Source organism: Cricetulus griseus (assembly GCF_003668045.3).
Source record: "Cricetulus griseus strain 17A/GY chromosome 1 unlocalized genomic scaffold, alternate assembly CriGri-PICRH-1.0 chr1_1, whole genome shotgun sequence".
Lineage (NCBI taxonomy): Eukaryota > Metazoa > Chordata > Mammalia > Rodentia > Cricetidae > Cricetulus > Cricetulus griseus.
In genome coordinates this window covers 207858139-207874520 of record NW_023276807.1, presented here as the reverse complement: position 1 = coordinate 207874520, position 16382 = coordinate 207858139, and the positions used below count along the sequence as shown (strand labels likewise).

Sequence of the window (16382 nt, the reverse complement as noted above, 5' to 3'; positions counted from 1 at the left end):
AGTTAATGTGTCTCAGAATTACTCTTACATGTCCTAATTCACATAAATAAATAACAGAGACAAAATAATTCGTAACAAATGTTCCATTCTTTGATTCTGGAATGGTTTGCTTTGTTTTGGTTTTGCTTTATATTTGTTTATTTTGATATTTCAAATTATAATATAGTAACATTTCTTCTGTCCATTTCACCTCTCTAACCCCCTATATAAATCACACCACTCTATTTCACATTCATAGCTTCTGTGTCCATTCATTGTTATTTCATTGGCATATGTATATTTTCATGGATTACTAATCATAAAGTTTTAAGGTGACATACAGAGGTCTTAACAGCACTTATGATTTTAATCTCTCATGTTTCCAAACTACAAGTTATATAGGAACCTGAACTCATTTCCTCATTGAAAAGGTAGTGGCTGAGCCTTGGAATAATGAAGGATGCTGACAACAGGAAAATATCTGAAAAAAATAGCTATAAATCAGGCACTATAGAAGGTGAGGCCAAATATGGACCAAGGGAACTAGAAAAGCTTGAGTTGAATTGTTTCGATGTTTTCAGACTTTCCAAATGCACCTCGAATCTACAACACACAGTTCACACAGCAGAGGTGAGCATTCCATTATCAAGGATCTAGAAACCATGAGGGAAAGAAGGCAAGAATCTATTTTTTTAATAAAGCATTATACAATGTCTGTTTACTGAACAGACCATTTTGTGTTATGATCAGACAAAGTAATCCACCCAAGAACTCGTTGGTTTTTACCTGACAATCTGGTACATGTTACACAGGAATATTGTCTTTGTCTTTCATCTTCTATAAAATAATAATTATGCAGATTCTTATAATTTTGAAATTTGGAAGAACTATTCAGATGAAGTAAGATACAAAAATTCAAAGCTTAGATCTTCCAACCAGGGAAGACCTTAATAGTCACACACACATCATAGCTTTCTTCAAAAATATACTTACTGTCTCACCATCACTAGCATAGAGCCACAGTACTTTAGATTGTTTGTGAAACAATATTTTGAACATATTTTCTGCTCTCATTCATCATAGGAGTGTGAGGAAGAGACAATGGGGATACTTCAATGAGAATTTGAGAACTACCATCAGAACAATAAAATCCTAGTACAGAGACTTAAATTATTATTGCACGTATTACACCACCATGCTGCCCAAATAATCATCGTTCATATGACTAGGAAGAAATAATAATTCTTTTATCTCTTCTTCATCCTCAATTCCCTGGGAACTTACATGAATGAACTGTGGGTCTGTGTGACCACAATGAAGCACTGTGGATATGCGGAACTCCTACTACTTGCTGCTCAAACTCACTTTTGAATCCTGAAGTGAATACAATGAAGAGCTTCCTGATGCAGAACACTGTAGGAAGAGCAAACACGGCTATATAGTCCTGGATTACAGGGAACAAGTTGGTGACCTAAAGGGACGGGCTAACTAATGATTCTTACATAACCTTAGAAACTCAATGCACAGAGCTGGTGATTACTCACACTGGTCCACAATATTGCAATCTCTAATGAATTCCTGGGGTTAATGGAGGAAGTAGAAGAGATGCTGAATGTTCTCAAGAGTTTAGCTATGAGGTTTTTTGTTTAAAGTACTAAATTTTACATTTCCGGTTTTATTTCAGATTGGGCTCTCTTTAGTAATTTTATTATTATTATTCAACTCTACTGAATGCTCTCTCCTGTGTCTGCAGAAATCTGTTTCTTTACTGTGTGCAATCCCAAGGCCAGAAATTCACCATGTCTGTTCTCATGATTCATGCCAGAGAGATCTTTGACTCTCCTAGAATCCCACTGTTGAGGTTGATCTCTGCACCTCAAAAGATGTCTTCCAAGCTGTTGTGCCCTGTAGTGCCGCCACTAATACACATAAGGCCCTAGAACTCCATGACAATGATTACACCTGCTACTGGGGAAAGGGGTCTCCTACGCTTTTAAGCACATCAATTAAGACTATTACACCTGCTCTGAGTATGAAGTAACTGAATATTGTGGAACAAGAGAAGATGGACAAACTGATCATCAAGATGGACACACTGAAAATAAATATAAATTTGTTACAAAAGCCATACGGAAGTATCCCTGGCTGTCTGAAAAGCTGGTGTTGTGGAAAAATGGTTGTCCCTGTATTCTCACATCACTGATATTGCTACCAACCCTAAATCACCCCATGGGACTTACATGTCAATATGATCAACAGTGGTTCTCATGCTGGCAACAAGATGGCCATGCAAGAATTCATGATCCAGCCTGCAGGGAGTCTAGTTTCAGGGAAGCCAGGCACGTTGGAACAGAGGTTTACCACTGTTTACCTGAAGCACAAAATCACATCTCCAACCTTCTTCCTACGTTTTAGCTTGAGACAATGTCTCAGTCTGTTGCCTAGTCCAGCCTTGATCTCAAGTGATCCCTGTCATAGGTGAGCTCTCAACAGAGGACTTGCTAGATACTTATGTTTCATTAAGTTATTCAAGTGATTCCAACACATTCTGAAGTTTGAGAGCTACTGCTCTGGACTTCCGTTGAAAAAGGTGTGACTAAAGAGGCTCCAGTAAGAAACAGAGAGAAAGAGGGAGGGAGGAAGGGAGAGAGAGAGAGAGAGAGAGAGAGAGAGAGAGAGAGAGAGAGAGAGAGAGAGAGAAGCATTACAAATCCTAGGTAGGGTTTCAGCAAACACAGAACAGATTATTATTTTAATGTCCAAATCAAAGTTCACTAGAATTCTTTGATGGGCTCAAAAGAGTATCCATCCATTGCACTCACCCACACTTTTCTTTTTCTCCTCCAAGGGTAGACTCATAAACATGAACCGAGGACTATTTCAGGCACTTTGGCAGTTGGGGGAATAGCTAGCATTCCTCCAATATTACTTCCACAAAGGAAGAGAGAGAAGAAATTTAACCATTAATTTGTTTTTAACTTAAAACAATAGGGTGCCTGTCTCTCTGAGCTCCTATTAGGCACTTCAGTGCTGAATTGATGCAAGGTCATGTTATCTTAGATCTGGGTAGCCCTCATTTCCTTATCAAGAAGAAAATCATTAATGAGAAATGATTGTTTAAATAACATCTTGTTGACATTAAAACCTAAGATGTAGTGAGTGAGATTACTTAGAATGTTAAAGAAGTAGTCCAATCATGTTAATCTTTGGTTATACTTTCCTATTGGGTGTTTAAGACCCTGCAAGTGTCCAAAATTATTTTCTTTTGCTATTGTTGCTGGTTATTGTTGTCCTTGTTGCTGCTGTTGTTGTTGTTCTGCTTGCTGGGAGCTGGAAACTTCAGCCCTCCTCCACAACTCCCGCTCCCCAACTCTGAACCCCCTCATCTTGAATTTTATGTGCATAATATTTCTGTTGTTGACTGTTCCTTTGCTATGTAAGCTTTCCCTTTATTCCTTTTCACAGTAAGGAAGCTTAGGTGGGTAGGATCTTGCCATAAGGACACTACTCACTTTATTCCATTTTGAGTCAGATTTCTTTTAAGCTTTTTTATCTCCAGGAACACAAGAGTTGGACCCACTATTACAGGTCCTAGTGCCCCTTTTCTTCTCAAACTGTACAATATTTTTTTGGCCCAATGCTCTTTTCATTGTAGCACATAAGGCTGGTCACTAATAACATGTAATGGGAATAATACTAGACTCTTCAACTCTCCTCTGTCAACAATATTCATCCAAAACTCTTCAATTTAGTCTCAGGCAAACTCTTAGTAAAAGGACAAAAAGCAGACACATTTCTTCCAAAATATCTTAAGAATGGTCTTCAATATAGTTCTCCCCTAAAGCCTCAAGAGCTGAACCACCATAGTCTTCCATGCTCTACTAGACCCATTAATCTCCATCTAAAACGTTCACCTGCCTTTCTAGTCCACAGTCCAGTCCAAAGTCTTCCATATTGGTCCAGCAAATAGTGTGGCCAGACCAATCACAGCATTAACCCAGTCCCTGGTACCAAGTTCTATCTTAGTCACTGTTCTATTGCTGTGAAGAGACCACGATCAAGGAATCTCATGAAATAAAGCATTTAATTGGAGTCTTGCTTACAGTTTTACAGGGTTAGTCTTTGATCTTCATGGATGGAAGCAGACAGGCATGGCACCGAAGAACTCAGAGTTTTATATCTTGACCCATAAGTATCAGGCAGAGAGACATAGAGAGAGACTGGGCCTAGTGTGAGCTTTTGAAACCTCCAATTCTACCTCCAGTGACATGCCTTTTCTAGCAAGACGACTTCTACAACAAGACTACACAAGAGAAGCCTTAAACAGTCAGTGACAGAGACCTAGCTGGGTCTGCACCAAGTAGCAGAGCCCTCAGGAAGAGGGGTTTCTGTAAGCAGACTGCTACAGAACTTTGAGATGGGAAAAATGGTAATGGCAGATAGGAAAGAGAGTGAAAATTGCCCACCTGAGTCTCAGGTCTGTGTGATCACTAGTATAAAGTGTTTGTGGGGATCAAAGCTGACACAATGGAATGGAGATGGACTGAAAGGGAAGGCTGAGGGAGTTGGCAGGAAAGCTAAGCCTGGACTATACCAAGACTCAGGGTTCCCAGGGCTGTACATCTCATAGAAATAATTATTTGGTCTTTTGGTCATATGAGTGATTGGGAGACCAGTCACTCACCCATTCTTCCAAATGGTATAGGTGATGCTTGTGCCTAGAAGGACTGCTGGTGTCACTGGGCATGGTTGGCCCAGGAGAGAATTATGTGGTATGTGTGAGTGGGTGGCAGTGTGGGTCTTCTGAAAACAGAGTCCAGTGGGTGGCAGCAGTAGTGGTGCAGACTGCCCACAGCTCTCTCAGCTTCTGGCCTGATGCTGGAGTCTGCACCAGAGCAATGAGATTCCACCAGAGTTGGGTGCATAGATCAGCTGCCTTGATGGGCCTAGGAGAAGAGAGGAAGATTGATATTTCTTAAATTTGGTTTCATCATAGAATGTCTTTCTCCATTTCTTATTTAAATTTTTCACTGCATATAGTAGTCTGGTTGGCATCTGTGGTCTCTTAGAGTTTCTAAAACAATCTTCCAGTCCCTTCTGCATTTCAGAGTCTTCACTGAGAAGCCAGGTGGTTTTCTAATAGGTCTGCTGCCTTCATGTTACTTGACCTCTCTCCTTGCAGCTTTAACATTCTTACTTTTTCTGTATTTTTAGTGGTTTGATTATTAGATATTGTGGGGAATTTCATTTCTTGTTCAGTCTATTTGGTGTTCTGATATGCTCCTTGTACTTTGATATGAGCCTCCTTATTTACATTTTGGAAATTTTCTATTATGGTTTTGTTGAAAATATTTTCTGTGCCCTTGACCTAGGCTTCTTTTTCCACTATTCTATTATTTCTAGATTGGATATTTCACAGTATCTCAGATTTCCTGCCTGTTTTATGTCTGGCTTTTTTATATTTAGCACCTTCTTTGCTGGAGTATCCCTTTTTTCTGTCTTGTCTTCAATGTCTGACATTTTCTCTTCCATCTCTTGTATTCTCTTGGTGAAGCTTGTCCCTATTGTTCTTTTTCTAGTTCCTAAATTTTTCATTTCATGTCTTACCTCAATTTAGGTTTTCTTTATCAATACTATTTTCATTTTCGTGTCTTGAACTGTTTTCTTCATTATATTTCCCTGTTTATTTTATATATTCATGAATGCATTAATTTGTATCTTCTTTAAGCAACTCAAATGTCTATAAATACTGTTTTTATATGCATATCCTGTGACTCAGCTCTATTGCATTATTCAGGGCCTATTGTGTTGCTTTTCTATGTACTAGAGAGTACATATTGTTCTGGCTATTATTGATTATATATTTAAAGTGATGGATAGGCATCTTGGCTTGGGATGGTTGTACTTTTAGATACTGGTATCTCATTTGCCTTTGTTGGGTGTTTTGTTCCTTGGTTTCATTTTACTTCACTGGTTCTTAGTAGAGTGTAGTGGATGTGTATTGTCTGGAAGGAAATGCTTCTGAGATGCTGTCATGTGTGATAACTGGGAGATCCAGGTAGAATGTAGTTTTAGGTATTGGGAAATCACAATTAGAATTACATGTGGGCTAGGAGAGCGGGTTTGAATGGGGTCCATAGTTAGGAGGAAAGCAGTCTGTGCCAAAAGGATCTACATAGACCCTTGGGAATGTAGGCAGACAGGGAATAGAGGATACAAAGGTAGTCTGGTGCAAGACTGGGAAATACAAGGGGAGATTGTAATTGAAGGAGAGGGGGCAAAGTGAAGATTCCCACATAATTCCATGAACTGTGTGGCTGGTGGATTTCCAAAGAATTTTTTGGAGCTGGAGGCTGAGACAAAGGGATGCGTTCCTGAGGGAGACTATAAGAAATCTATCTGCCTGTTCCACTGGAGGTAGGAGCAGAGAGTCTCTTTGCTGTTTAATTTCTCATGTTTCTATGCAAAGCTAATTATTGGCATTCAATGTCACAGTATTTGAAAGAAAATCATATTATATAAAAGAAGACCAGAAGAGGAGGAATGAGCAAAGGAGCCAAGACAGTGCTGAAGAAAGCCACAGAAACAGTTGATTTGACATAGTGAGAGCTCAGAGACCCTAGTCGTAAAGCTGGGGAACCAGCATTGGATTGAACCAAGCCCTCTATATGTGGATGCCAGCTAGGAGGCCTGGGCAGTCTATGGGACCTCTAACAGTGTAGCCAGTGTTTATACCTAGTGCACAAATGGACTTTGGGAGGACATTCCCTATGGAAGGATACTATTGCAGCCCAGATACAGTAAAGAGGGCCGGCCCTCCCCCAAATGATGTGATATACTTTGATGATCCCCCATGGAAGGCTCCACTATCCTTGGTAATGGGTGGGAGGTGGTTTGGGGCCGTAGGTGGGAGGTATGTGAGAATGGTAGGGTGAGGGGATGTGGGATTGATATGTAAAATAAGATTGTTTCTAAAAGAAATGTGAAAAAAAAGAAGCCTAGGATCATGGTAAAATATGACCACTTTATTTAAAATAACACTCAAAATAAATTCTTCCCATTTAAAAAAATACTCTTTTTAGTCAAAGAAAAGTAGGAAGCCCACTGAACCGACGTTCCTGGGGTCTGGATCAGTCCCATGCTGCCATCCTATAGCCTTCATGCCGCAGCTGGTGGAAGTAGAAGCAGACACCCACAACTAACCACTGAACTGAACTGGAATCCAGTTGTAGAGAAGGATGAGGGATGAGCAAAGGGGCCCAGACCAGGCTGGTGAAACCCACGAAAACAGCTGACCTGAACAACGGGGAGGTCATGGTCCCCAAACTAATAGCTGGGATACCAGCATGGGACTGATCCAGACCCCATGAACGTGGTTTTCAGTGAGGAGACCTGGGAAATCTATGGGACCTCCTGTAGTAGTTCAGTACTTATCCCTAGCATAGGTTTGGACTTTGGGAGCCCAGTCCACATACAGGCATACTCCCTGAGCCAAGACACATGGGAATGAGCATAGACCCTATCCCAAAGGATATGATAGACTCTGATGACCCCCTATGGAAGGCCTCACCCTCCCTGGGGAGCAGAAAGGACATGTGATAGAGTTTTAGTTGGGGTAGGTAGGGAAAGGAGGTAGGGAGTGGAAACTGGGATTGACCTCTAAAACAATCTTGTTTCTAATTCAAATAAAAAATAAAGTAGAAAAAAGTAGGAAGCATTTAATTTTGCCCTAATATGTGTGAGACACATTGTTTCTCTCTGCTAAAAATAACGAAATCCCCATAAAATATCCAGGAACAGTATTCTCTAAATGTCAAATTAAAATTAATAGTTCATGATGACAAACTCATTGTGTTCCACTTTCCCAAGCAATGTTCCTGTTATTGCAAATTCATGCATTTTTATATAATCATGTTTGTTTTCTTACCAATATTATCTTAAATTGTGCGTATGCTATTAAAGTTTCCTTTTAGTATAAATTCAAAATTCAAAGATGGTAACTGTGCTTTTTATTAAAGTAATATTAAAATTTGTATAGTAAATGAAACCATTAAACACAAATATGCCATTTTAAAATGATGTGCCTTCCAGAAACATAAAATATTGAAATATTAAGAATTATGAATTTGAAAAGTTTATATGTACAACTCTATCAATCCCCCTCAAATAAGTCACTTGGAATCAATCTTATATTCTTCTCCTTTGTTCCACATTCTACAGGGACTTGCTGCTGCAGTTCATGGACTGTCTGTTCACAACAAGCTTTAAAATTGGGGAGGACTTCAGAAACTGAAAAGGACAAGAGCATTTTGATCTCCAACCATCTCATGCTTCATTAGTGGATTTTAATTCATGTCAATCCTTGTCCATGAACTTTAGTACTCTCACTTGAAATAACATGCTCACATACTGACAGCTCATATTGGGACTTAATTTGAAAAAATAATCAAGTAACATACATAACATACATAATATAAGTAAACCCAGTAGCAGGTATCCCATGTATTATCTGGGATTGATAAATGCCATTCTTCTGTGGACACTGTTATAAATTTAATTTATTTATTTAAGTATTTTTAAAATACGATTATAATGTAAATGCAACAGTTCCAACTTCCCTCCCTCCCAACTTCAGATGTACCCACCGTTGCTCTCTTTCAAATTTATTGCCTTTTCCTCTAATTGATGATATTTCTCCCGCTCTGAAAATTCCTTCTTTGCCTAAGGGTGAGGCCACTGAGCTTTCCCCTTCCATTTTAGCATGGGTAATCATGTCTTCCTTGTTCAGCTCCTGTCCAAGCAGCCTGGCAGACAATCCTGGTTCTCTGTCATTTCTAAAATACAGCTTCAGCAGGATGGCCCCTTTAAGTTGGCTCCTATGCAAACCATTTAGGTGGTGATTACAGACTACAAAAGATTTTCAACAATGTGCATCAGTCATCCCTAGAAGAGTATCATCTCTCCAATTTCAAATTTTTGTGTACTTTTAAAACTTCCCATCCGCCACATGTGCAACCCCAGTGACCACCACTATATCATGCAGCATTGTGAAATATAGTTAGTGATAATGTGAGACATCAACTGGAATTTACTGGTACAGTCAATATATAGATACATAAGTGTAAATATATAAAGAATGTCAATGATTAGAATACACTGCTAAGAATCTTCCTTAAGGCAGTTTTAATGTCCTTGTTCCTCAGGCTGTAGATGAAGGGATTCAGCGTAGGTGTGACCACAGTGTACATCACTGAGGCCACTGCAACACTTCTTGGAGAATGTGACAGAGAGGAGCTGAAGTACACCCCTAGTCCTGTTCCATAAAACAGGCAAACAATGGACAAATGAGACCCACAGGTGGAGAAGGTTTTCTGCTTCCCACTTGATGATGGTGATCTCATGATGGAGGTAACTATTTTAAAGTAAGAGAAAATGATTCCTGAAACAGAAGGTAACCCATAGAGAGCACCTACACAGTATCTGACTATGCTACTGGTGACAGTATCAAAACAGGCAATTTTAAGTAGTTCAGAAGGGTCACAGAAGAAGTTGGAAATGTCAACATAATCCTCACAGTTGGAAAAATTTAATACTGCCACAAAGTGCAGCAGTAATTCCACAAGGCTAAGGAGAAAACACCCTAGAAGTAAGACACAACAGCAACTAGGATTCATAATGACCTGATAATACAGAGGGTGACAGATGGCCACAAACCTGTCATATGCCATCACAACCAGAAGCATGCTATCCATACATCCAAAAATTATAAACAGTGACATCTGTGTCAGGCAGCTCACATAAGAGATGACTGGGCAGTGAGTCTGGATGTCCACAATCACCCTGGGAACAGTGGTAGAGATGAAACCAATGTCAACCATGGACAGGTTGGAGAGGAAGAAGTACATGGGTGTGTGGAGATGGGAGTCAGAGCTTACTGTCAGGATGATGAGCAGGTTTCCAAACAGGGCCAAGATGTACATGGACAAGAATAGACCAGAGAGAACAGGTTGTAGGTCTGGATCCTCTGAGAGTTGAATGAAATGGAATTCTGGTACAGATGTTGTGTTTTGCATGTTTTTATTTCTTGAACATCTTTTAGAAGGAACCAAAAATGTTGTTAAAGGTACCAGCATGAATGTAGGCCATCTTTACAATTCAAGTCAAGTAAAAGTATTCATTATTTTCTCAAGCCTATTTTGACATCATTAATAATTGCTCAGTTGTGCAAATGCCATACTCTAAAGAGTGTTTTACTCTTAGTTCCTGTGTTACCTCTCATGAGAGCCATATTGACAATGTGAGGTCAGAGTTACTTACTGTAAACAGCTGGCCTATTGTAACAGTAAAATAAAGCAAACACTCTTAAGACAAAATGGATATTTTTAGAATCCTTTCTGTAAGAAAAGTGTCAATCAAATAAAATGAAAACTTGAATCACTTAAACACATGTCTTTTTATTACAATAACATGGAACAAGTTTATTTTTCTTAGAATATATCTGACAGTGTAAAGTCCAAGTTTCTAAATAAAAATTTATGTTTTCTACCCAGAAAAATATTTTCAGGTTCTAGTTTCTTCTATAGGTTTCTTTTTTTCTTTGACTTAAAAAAAATTTTCCATTTTTTTGGTCATTTGGGTATTGAAGTAAGCCTTAGTTAAAAACTTATTTAAATTTTAAAACCAATTAATATATGTATTCCTTATTTTCCTTAGTCTATTTCAGATTTTTATAAATATGTTTTAGTTAAATCCACATTACCACAGAACATTTCTGTCCACAACTGCTGAGATGTCCAGTGATGTGAAAAATAATGAAATGCCAACAAATACAGTTGAAATTTCATGCTGCAAAGCTAATTTGGGGAGATCATCTCACTAAAATATCTGCTATAAAAACATGCTTTTTGTGTCTATGCAATGTAACTCATTTTCTGAAGTGCAGTCCAGGTTCACCCAGAGGCCTAGTTTCAGACCCCTCCTCCTCAGACAGTAAAGTGAGTCAGGCTGGTGTATAAATATCATTGTTCTTTCTTTAACTACAGAAGAAATTTCAGGTTCACTTGTAGGTTACAGCATACTGAATTGCTTTAAAGGTTCAAAATACAGAAAACATTAGAAATGCAAAAGCATGGGCAATACTCTACTCGGTCCTAATACTCATTTTCTGTTTTACACTATAAACTATTGGAATTATGATGTTATCACATAGGAATATATATATCATCCACTTTCCATGATGATTTTCCTACTTTACCATGAAAGACATCCTCCTAACATGTGCTATGAAAAAATAGTGAAATCTAACTAGTTATAATTCTTCCAAGATAATGCAATGTGGGATGCACTCACATGTTGAATATATTTTTATTTGTCTCCAACGGTGAAGACAGTGGCCTTGGTTGGGAATCAATGAATTGAAAGAACATTTATGACTTTTTCCATAACCACATGCTCATACAAACTACAGTATAAAATCCTATCTCCTTTTGCAAAATGATAAAACTTGCATTATAATCATTTGTCCAAATTAAAACTCCTTTGAATACAGAAAATATGAGTTTATTGGGGAGCATTTCCAAATGGCACTGGACCATAGAATTATGTGAAACTCTAAAGTGTGTCTTCACACAACACACAAAATTGACTTTCCATTTCTTTTCAATCCTGTACATACTTTTATCTTCAGGTGAGAATGAATACAATTTTTGACAACCCAATAGTACAGCTATTTAATAAAATGAGATGACCCAAAAGTCCATAACACAGAATCAAGCAACAAAAAAATTGATCTTGCAGATATTTCTAGGTAACATTCCTGAGTAGAATGAAAATGTAGAGGAAACCAAATGCATGGAAGTCAGTGGTTTGAGAGGAGAAAGAGTCTACTTAATGTTTAAAGTATGTATTGTTCATTTCACATCTATGGCAATGACTCTTTAGGCCCTATGGAACCAAAATATCAAAGTTAGAGGTAGTAAGTTATATCAATATACAAAAAATACATAATGAGGAACATACATACAAAAATATGCTGACTAAAACTTGGTCATATCATAGTTAAGGTGTCTCAGAATTACTAACCAAATGTCCTGATTCATATAATTAAATAGCAGAAACAAATAACTCAAAACAAATGTGTTATTATTTGATTCTTGAGTGGTTTGGTTTGGTTTTACTTTTTTATTTGATTATATTTCAAATGATATTATAGTAACATTTCTTAGTTCCATTTCACCTCTTCAAACTCCCTATATAACTCTAACTCACCCCCACTCTACTTCACATTCATGGCTTCTGTGTCCATTCATTATTTCATGCATATATGTATATCTTCATGAATTGTTAATCATATAGTCTTAGTAAGATATCCAGAGATCTTAACAGCAGGTATTTTTGTAAGCTTTCATGTTTTTAAACTGTGGATGATATAGGGACCTGACCTCATTTCCTCCTTGAAAACTTAGTGACGGGGGCTCAGGAATAATGGAAGATGCTGACAGCATCAAAAATATGCAGAAAAATAGAACGCAATCCTAGAGGATCTGTAAAACCAGCACTTCAGAGGTGAAGTTTCTGTTATAAAGATCTGGAAACTATGAGGGAAGAAGACATGGGTTGGGGTTTGTTTGTTTGTTTGTTTTTTGGATTGGGGGGTTTTTGTAATGAAGATTTATGCAATGTCTGTTTACTGAAAAGACCATTTTGTGTTTTGATCGGGCAAAGTAATTAAGAAAAGAATTCATTCACTTCTATCTGACTACCTAGAACATGTTACACAGGAATACTGTCTTTGTCTTTTATCTTCAGTAAGATAATACCTACGCAGAAGTTTATATTCCTGAGATTTGGAAGAGCTATTCAGATAAAGTAAAATACATAAAGTATAGAGCTCAGATCTTCCAACCAGGGAAGACCATAATAGTTACACACACATAGTAGCTTTCTTCAAAAGTGTAACAACTTAATCACCCTCACCCTCACCAATCTAAAGTAGCTACATTACTTTAGATTGCCTATGAAACAATAGAGTTGGCTGTATTTTCTACTCACTTTGGTAATAGGAGTGTTGGGAAGAGATCCTGGGGATACTTCAATGAGAATTTCAGGACAGCCACTACAGATATAAAATCCCAGTAAGGGGATCAAATTATTATTGCACATATTACATCACCATGCTGATCAAATTATCATAGTTCATATGATTAGGAATAAATAGTAATTCTTCTAGTCTCTTCATCCTCAATTCCCTCAGAACTTACACGAATAAACTGTGGCTCTGTGTGTCCATGATGAAGGGGAGTAGATATGACAAATCTCCCCTGCTTGTTGCCTGCTGAAGGATCAAGCTCACTCTTGAATCCTCAAATGGATACAATGAAGAGGTTCCTGATGCAGAACACTGTAGGAAGAGCAAACAGGGTTATATTGTCCTGTATTGTAGAGAAAAAGATAATGACCTACAGGGACAGGCTAACTAATTACTCTTACATAACATTAGAAACTCAATGCACAGAGCTGGTGATTACTCACACTGGTCCACAATATTGCAATCTCTAAAGAATTCCAGGTGTTAATGGAGGAAGCAGAAGAGATGTGGAATGTTCTCAAGAGGTTAGCTGTGAGGTTTCTTTAATGTCCTAAATTATTTATTTCCACTTTTATTTCAGTTTGGGCTCTCTTTAGTAATTTTTTATTATTAGTGAATTCTAATGAATGTACTCTCCTGTGTCTGCAGAAACCTTTTTCTTTCCTGTGTAACAATCCAAAGGCCAGAAATTAACCATGAATGTTCTCAAGATTCATGCCAGTGAGATCTTTCACTCTTAGGAGATCCCACTGTTGATGTTGATCTCTGCACCTCAAAATGTCTCTTCCAATCTGCTGTGCCCAACAATGCTCCCACTAATGTCTATTGGGCCCAGAACTTTGTGACGATGATAACATGTGCTACTAAGGAAGAGGGTCTAAAGGTTGTTGAGCACATCAATAAAACTATTGCACATGATCTGGGTTGAAAGAAACTGAACGTTGTGGAACAAGAGAAGATGGACAAACTGATCATCAAGATACATGGCACTGAAAATAAATCTAAATTTGAAGCAAATGCCACACAGGAAGTGTCCCTGGCTTTTTCAAAAGATGGTGCCATGGAAAATGGGGTGTCCCTGTACCCTCATATCACTGATTTGGCTGACATCCATTCAGTCATCCTGCATTTCCCAGTTTTCAATGTGATCAATTATGGTCCTCATGCTGGCAACAAGTTGGACCTGCAAAAGTTCATGACCCTGCCTGTGGTGGTGTACAGTTTCTGCAAAGCCATGTGCACTGAAGCAGAGGGGTATCATGACCTGAAGAATGTCATCAAAAAGAAATGAAGGAAGAAAGCCACCATGTGAGTGATAAGGACAGGTTTGTGCCTAACATCCTAGAACAAACAAGCTTGGAACTGCTGAAGTCCACAACTGAGAATGCCAGCTACACTGACCAGGGCATCATCTGCATGGACATGGCTGACTCTGCATTCTTCAGGTCAGGTAAGTATGACCTAGACTTGTAGTCTCCTATGACTCCAACAGGTACATCTAGTCATGCCCAACTAGATGAATGACCTGTGTAAGTCTATCTGTTAATATTCTATGGTGTCCATCAAAGATCCCTTTGACCAGGGCAACAGGGAGGCTTGGCAGAAGTTCACAGCTAGTGCAGACATCCAGGTGGTTGGGGATGAGCTCATGATAACCATCCCTGCATGGATTGCCAAGGCTGTGGCAGAGAAGTCCTGCAACTGCCTCCTACTCCAAATGTATGAAATCTGTCTCTGTTACCAAGTCCTGTGGGAGCATAAGCTGGCCCAGTCCAATGTTGGGATTTCATGGCGCCCCTTTGCTCTGGGGACACCGAAGATACTTTCATACCTGACCTCTTGGTGGAGCTCTGCATGGGGTATATCAAGACTTTTGTCCCTTGCTTATCTCTGAACACCCTTGATTAGGATCAAGGGAGAGATGCACAGGGATTCCAAAATAAATTAACAAATTAATGATTAAGTTTTACTTTCATACCTTGAATTTTTCATCATTTCATTCTACTGTTTTTGTTTTCACAGACTTTATTTTTATGTCTTCTTTATTCATATCCTCTGTAAGATCCTTGAACATATTCACAATTGCTATTTTTGATGTCCTTGTATTGTGCTTCAGCTATATTGTATTTCTCAAGGCCCACAGAAATGGAGTTATTGGCTTCTGGTGGAGGGTTGTTATCTTGGGTTCATGTCAGTGTCTTTGCACTGGGTTCTAAGCATCTGGAGGTGTTTCTTGGTGTTCATATCAGGTCAGTTTCCTTCACTGGTTCTTAGTAGACCGTTGTGGTTGCAGGTTGCTTGGCAGGAAATGCTTCTGAGATACATGTATGGCCACTGGGGGATCTGGGTACAATGTGCTATTAGGTATTGGGGACTGACAATTAGGATTACATGTGGGCTAGAATGGGGAGTTTGCAGGGGTCCACAGGTAGGAGAAAAGCAGGTTATGCCAAAGGATCTGCCTAGACCCTTGGGAATGTAGGCACACAGGGAATAGAGGCCACATCAGGTAGTCTGGTACAGGGGTGGGGAATAGGATAGTAGGTTAGAATTGAAGGACAGGAGGAAGACTGAATATGCTCATCTGATTCCCCAGACTGTGAGGCTGGTAGATTTACAAGAAATGTTTTTGGACAGAGGGATATAGTCCTGAGGTGGTCTAGAAGAGATCTATCTGCCTGTTCCACTGAAGCTTGCTTCACATGTCAATTCCAGCTCCCTCTCCCTCCCCTGCTCCCACCCTGCCGCAAATCCCCCAAGTCACCACCCTATACCCCTCTACTCCCCAAGGAGTGTGAGACTCTCAATGGGGATCTCCAAAGTCTGTCATAATATCCCAGGCAGGGCCAAGGCCCTCACTGATGTGTCCAGGCTGAGAGAGCATCCCTCCATGTGGTATGGGCTCCCAAAGTCCATTTGTATTTCAGGGATAAATACTGGTCTACCTCCAGAGGCCCCATAGATTGCCAAGGCCTCCTCACTGACATCCATGTTCACGGGGTATGGATCAGTCCCATGCTGGCCCCTCAGCCATCAGTCTGGGGTCCCTGAGATCCCCCTTGTTCAGGTCAGCAGATTCTGTGGGTTTCAGCAACCAGGTCTTGACCCAATTGCTCATTACTCCTCCCTCTCTGAAACTGGGTTCCAGGTGTTCACTTCAGTGTTTAGCTGTGGGTGTTTGCCCCTGCTTCCATCAACCAATGATTGAAGGCTCTAGGATAGCATATAAGGTAGTCATCAATCTCATTATTGAGGAAGGGTATTTAAGGTAGCCTCTCCACTATTGCTTAGATTGCCAGTTGTAGGCTGGCAATTC

The 16382-nt window shown here is 39.3% G+C and overlaps 1 protein-coding gene and 1 pseudogene across 1 annotated transcript; one reads left to right on the top strand and one right to left on the bottom strand.

Annotated features, from left to right (window-relative positions):
* Positions 1-9125: 9125 nt before the first annotated feature.
* On the bottom strand, positions 9126-10052 carry LOC100765303 (olfactory receptor 18). Its single transcript, XM_027386526.1, has one exon. The coding sequence runs from the start codon at positions 10050-10052 to the stop codon at positions 9126-9128; it is 927 nt and encodes a 308-aa protein (XP_027242327.1).
* Positions 10053-13761: 3709 nt separating this feature from the next.
* Positions 13762-14974, top strand: LOC103164436 (annotated as a pseudogene).
* The last annotated feature ends 1408 nt before the right edge of the window (positions 14975-16382 follow it).

What these genes read in the sequence shown, in the direction of transcription:
- LOC100765303 (XM_027386526.1), bottom strand. Translation starts at nt 10,052, where the DNA reads ATGCAAAACACAACATCTGTACCAGAATTCCATTTCATTCAACTCTCA.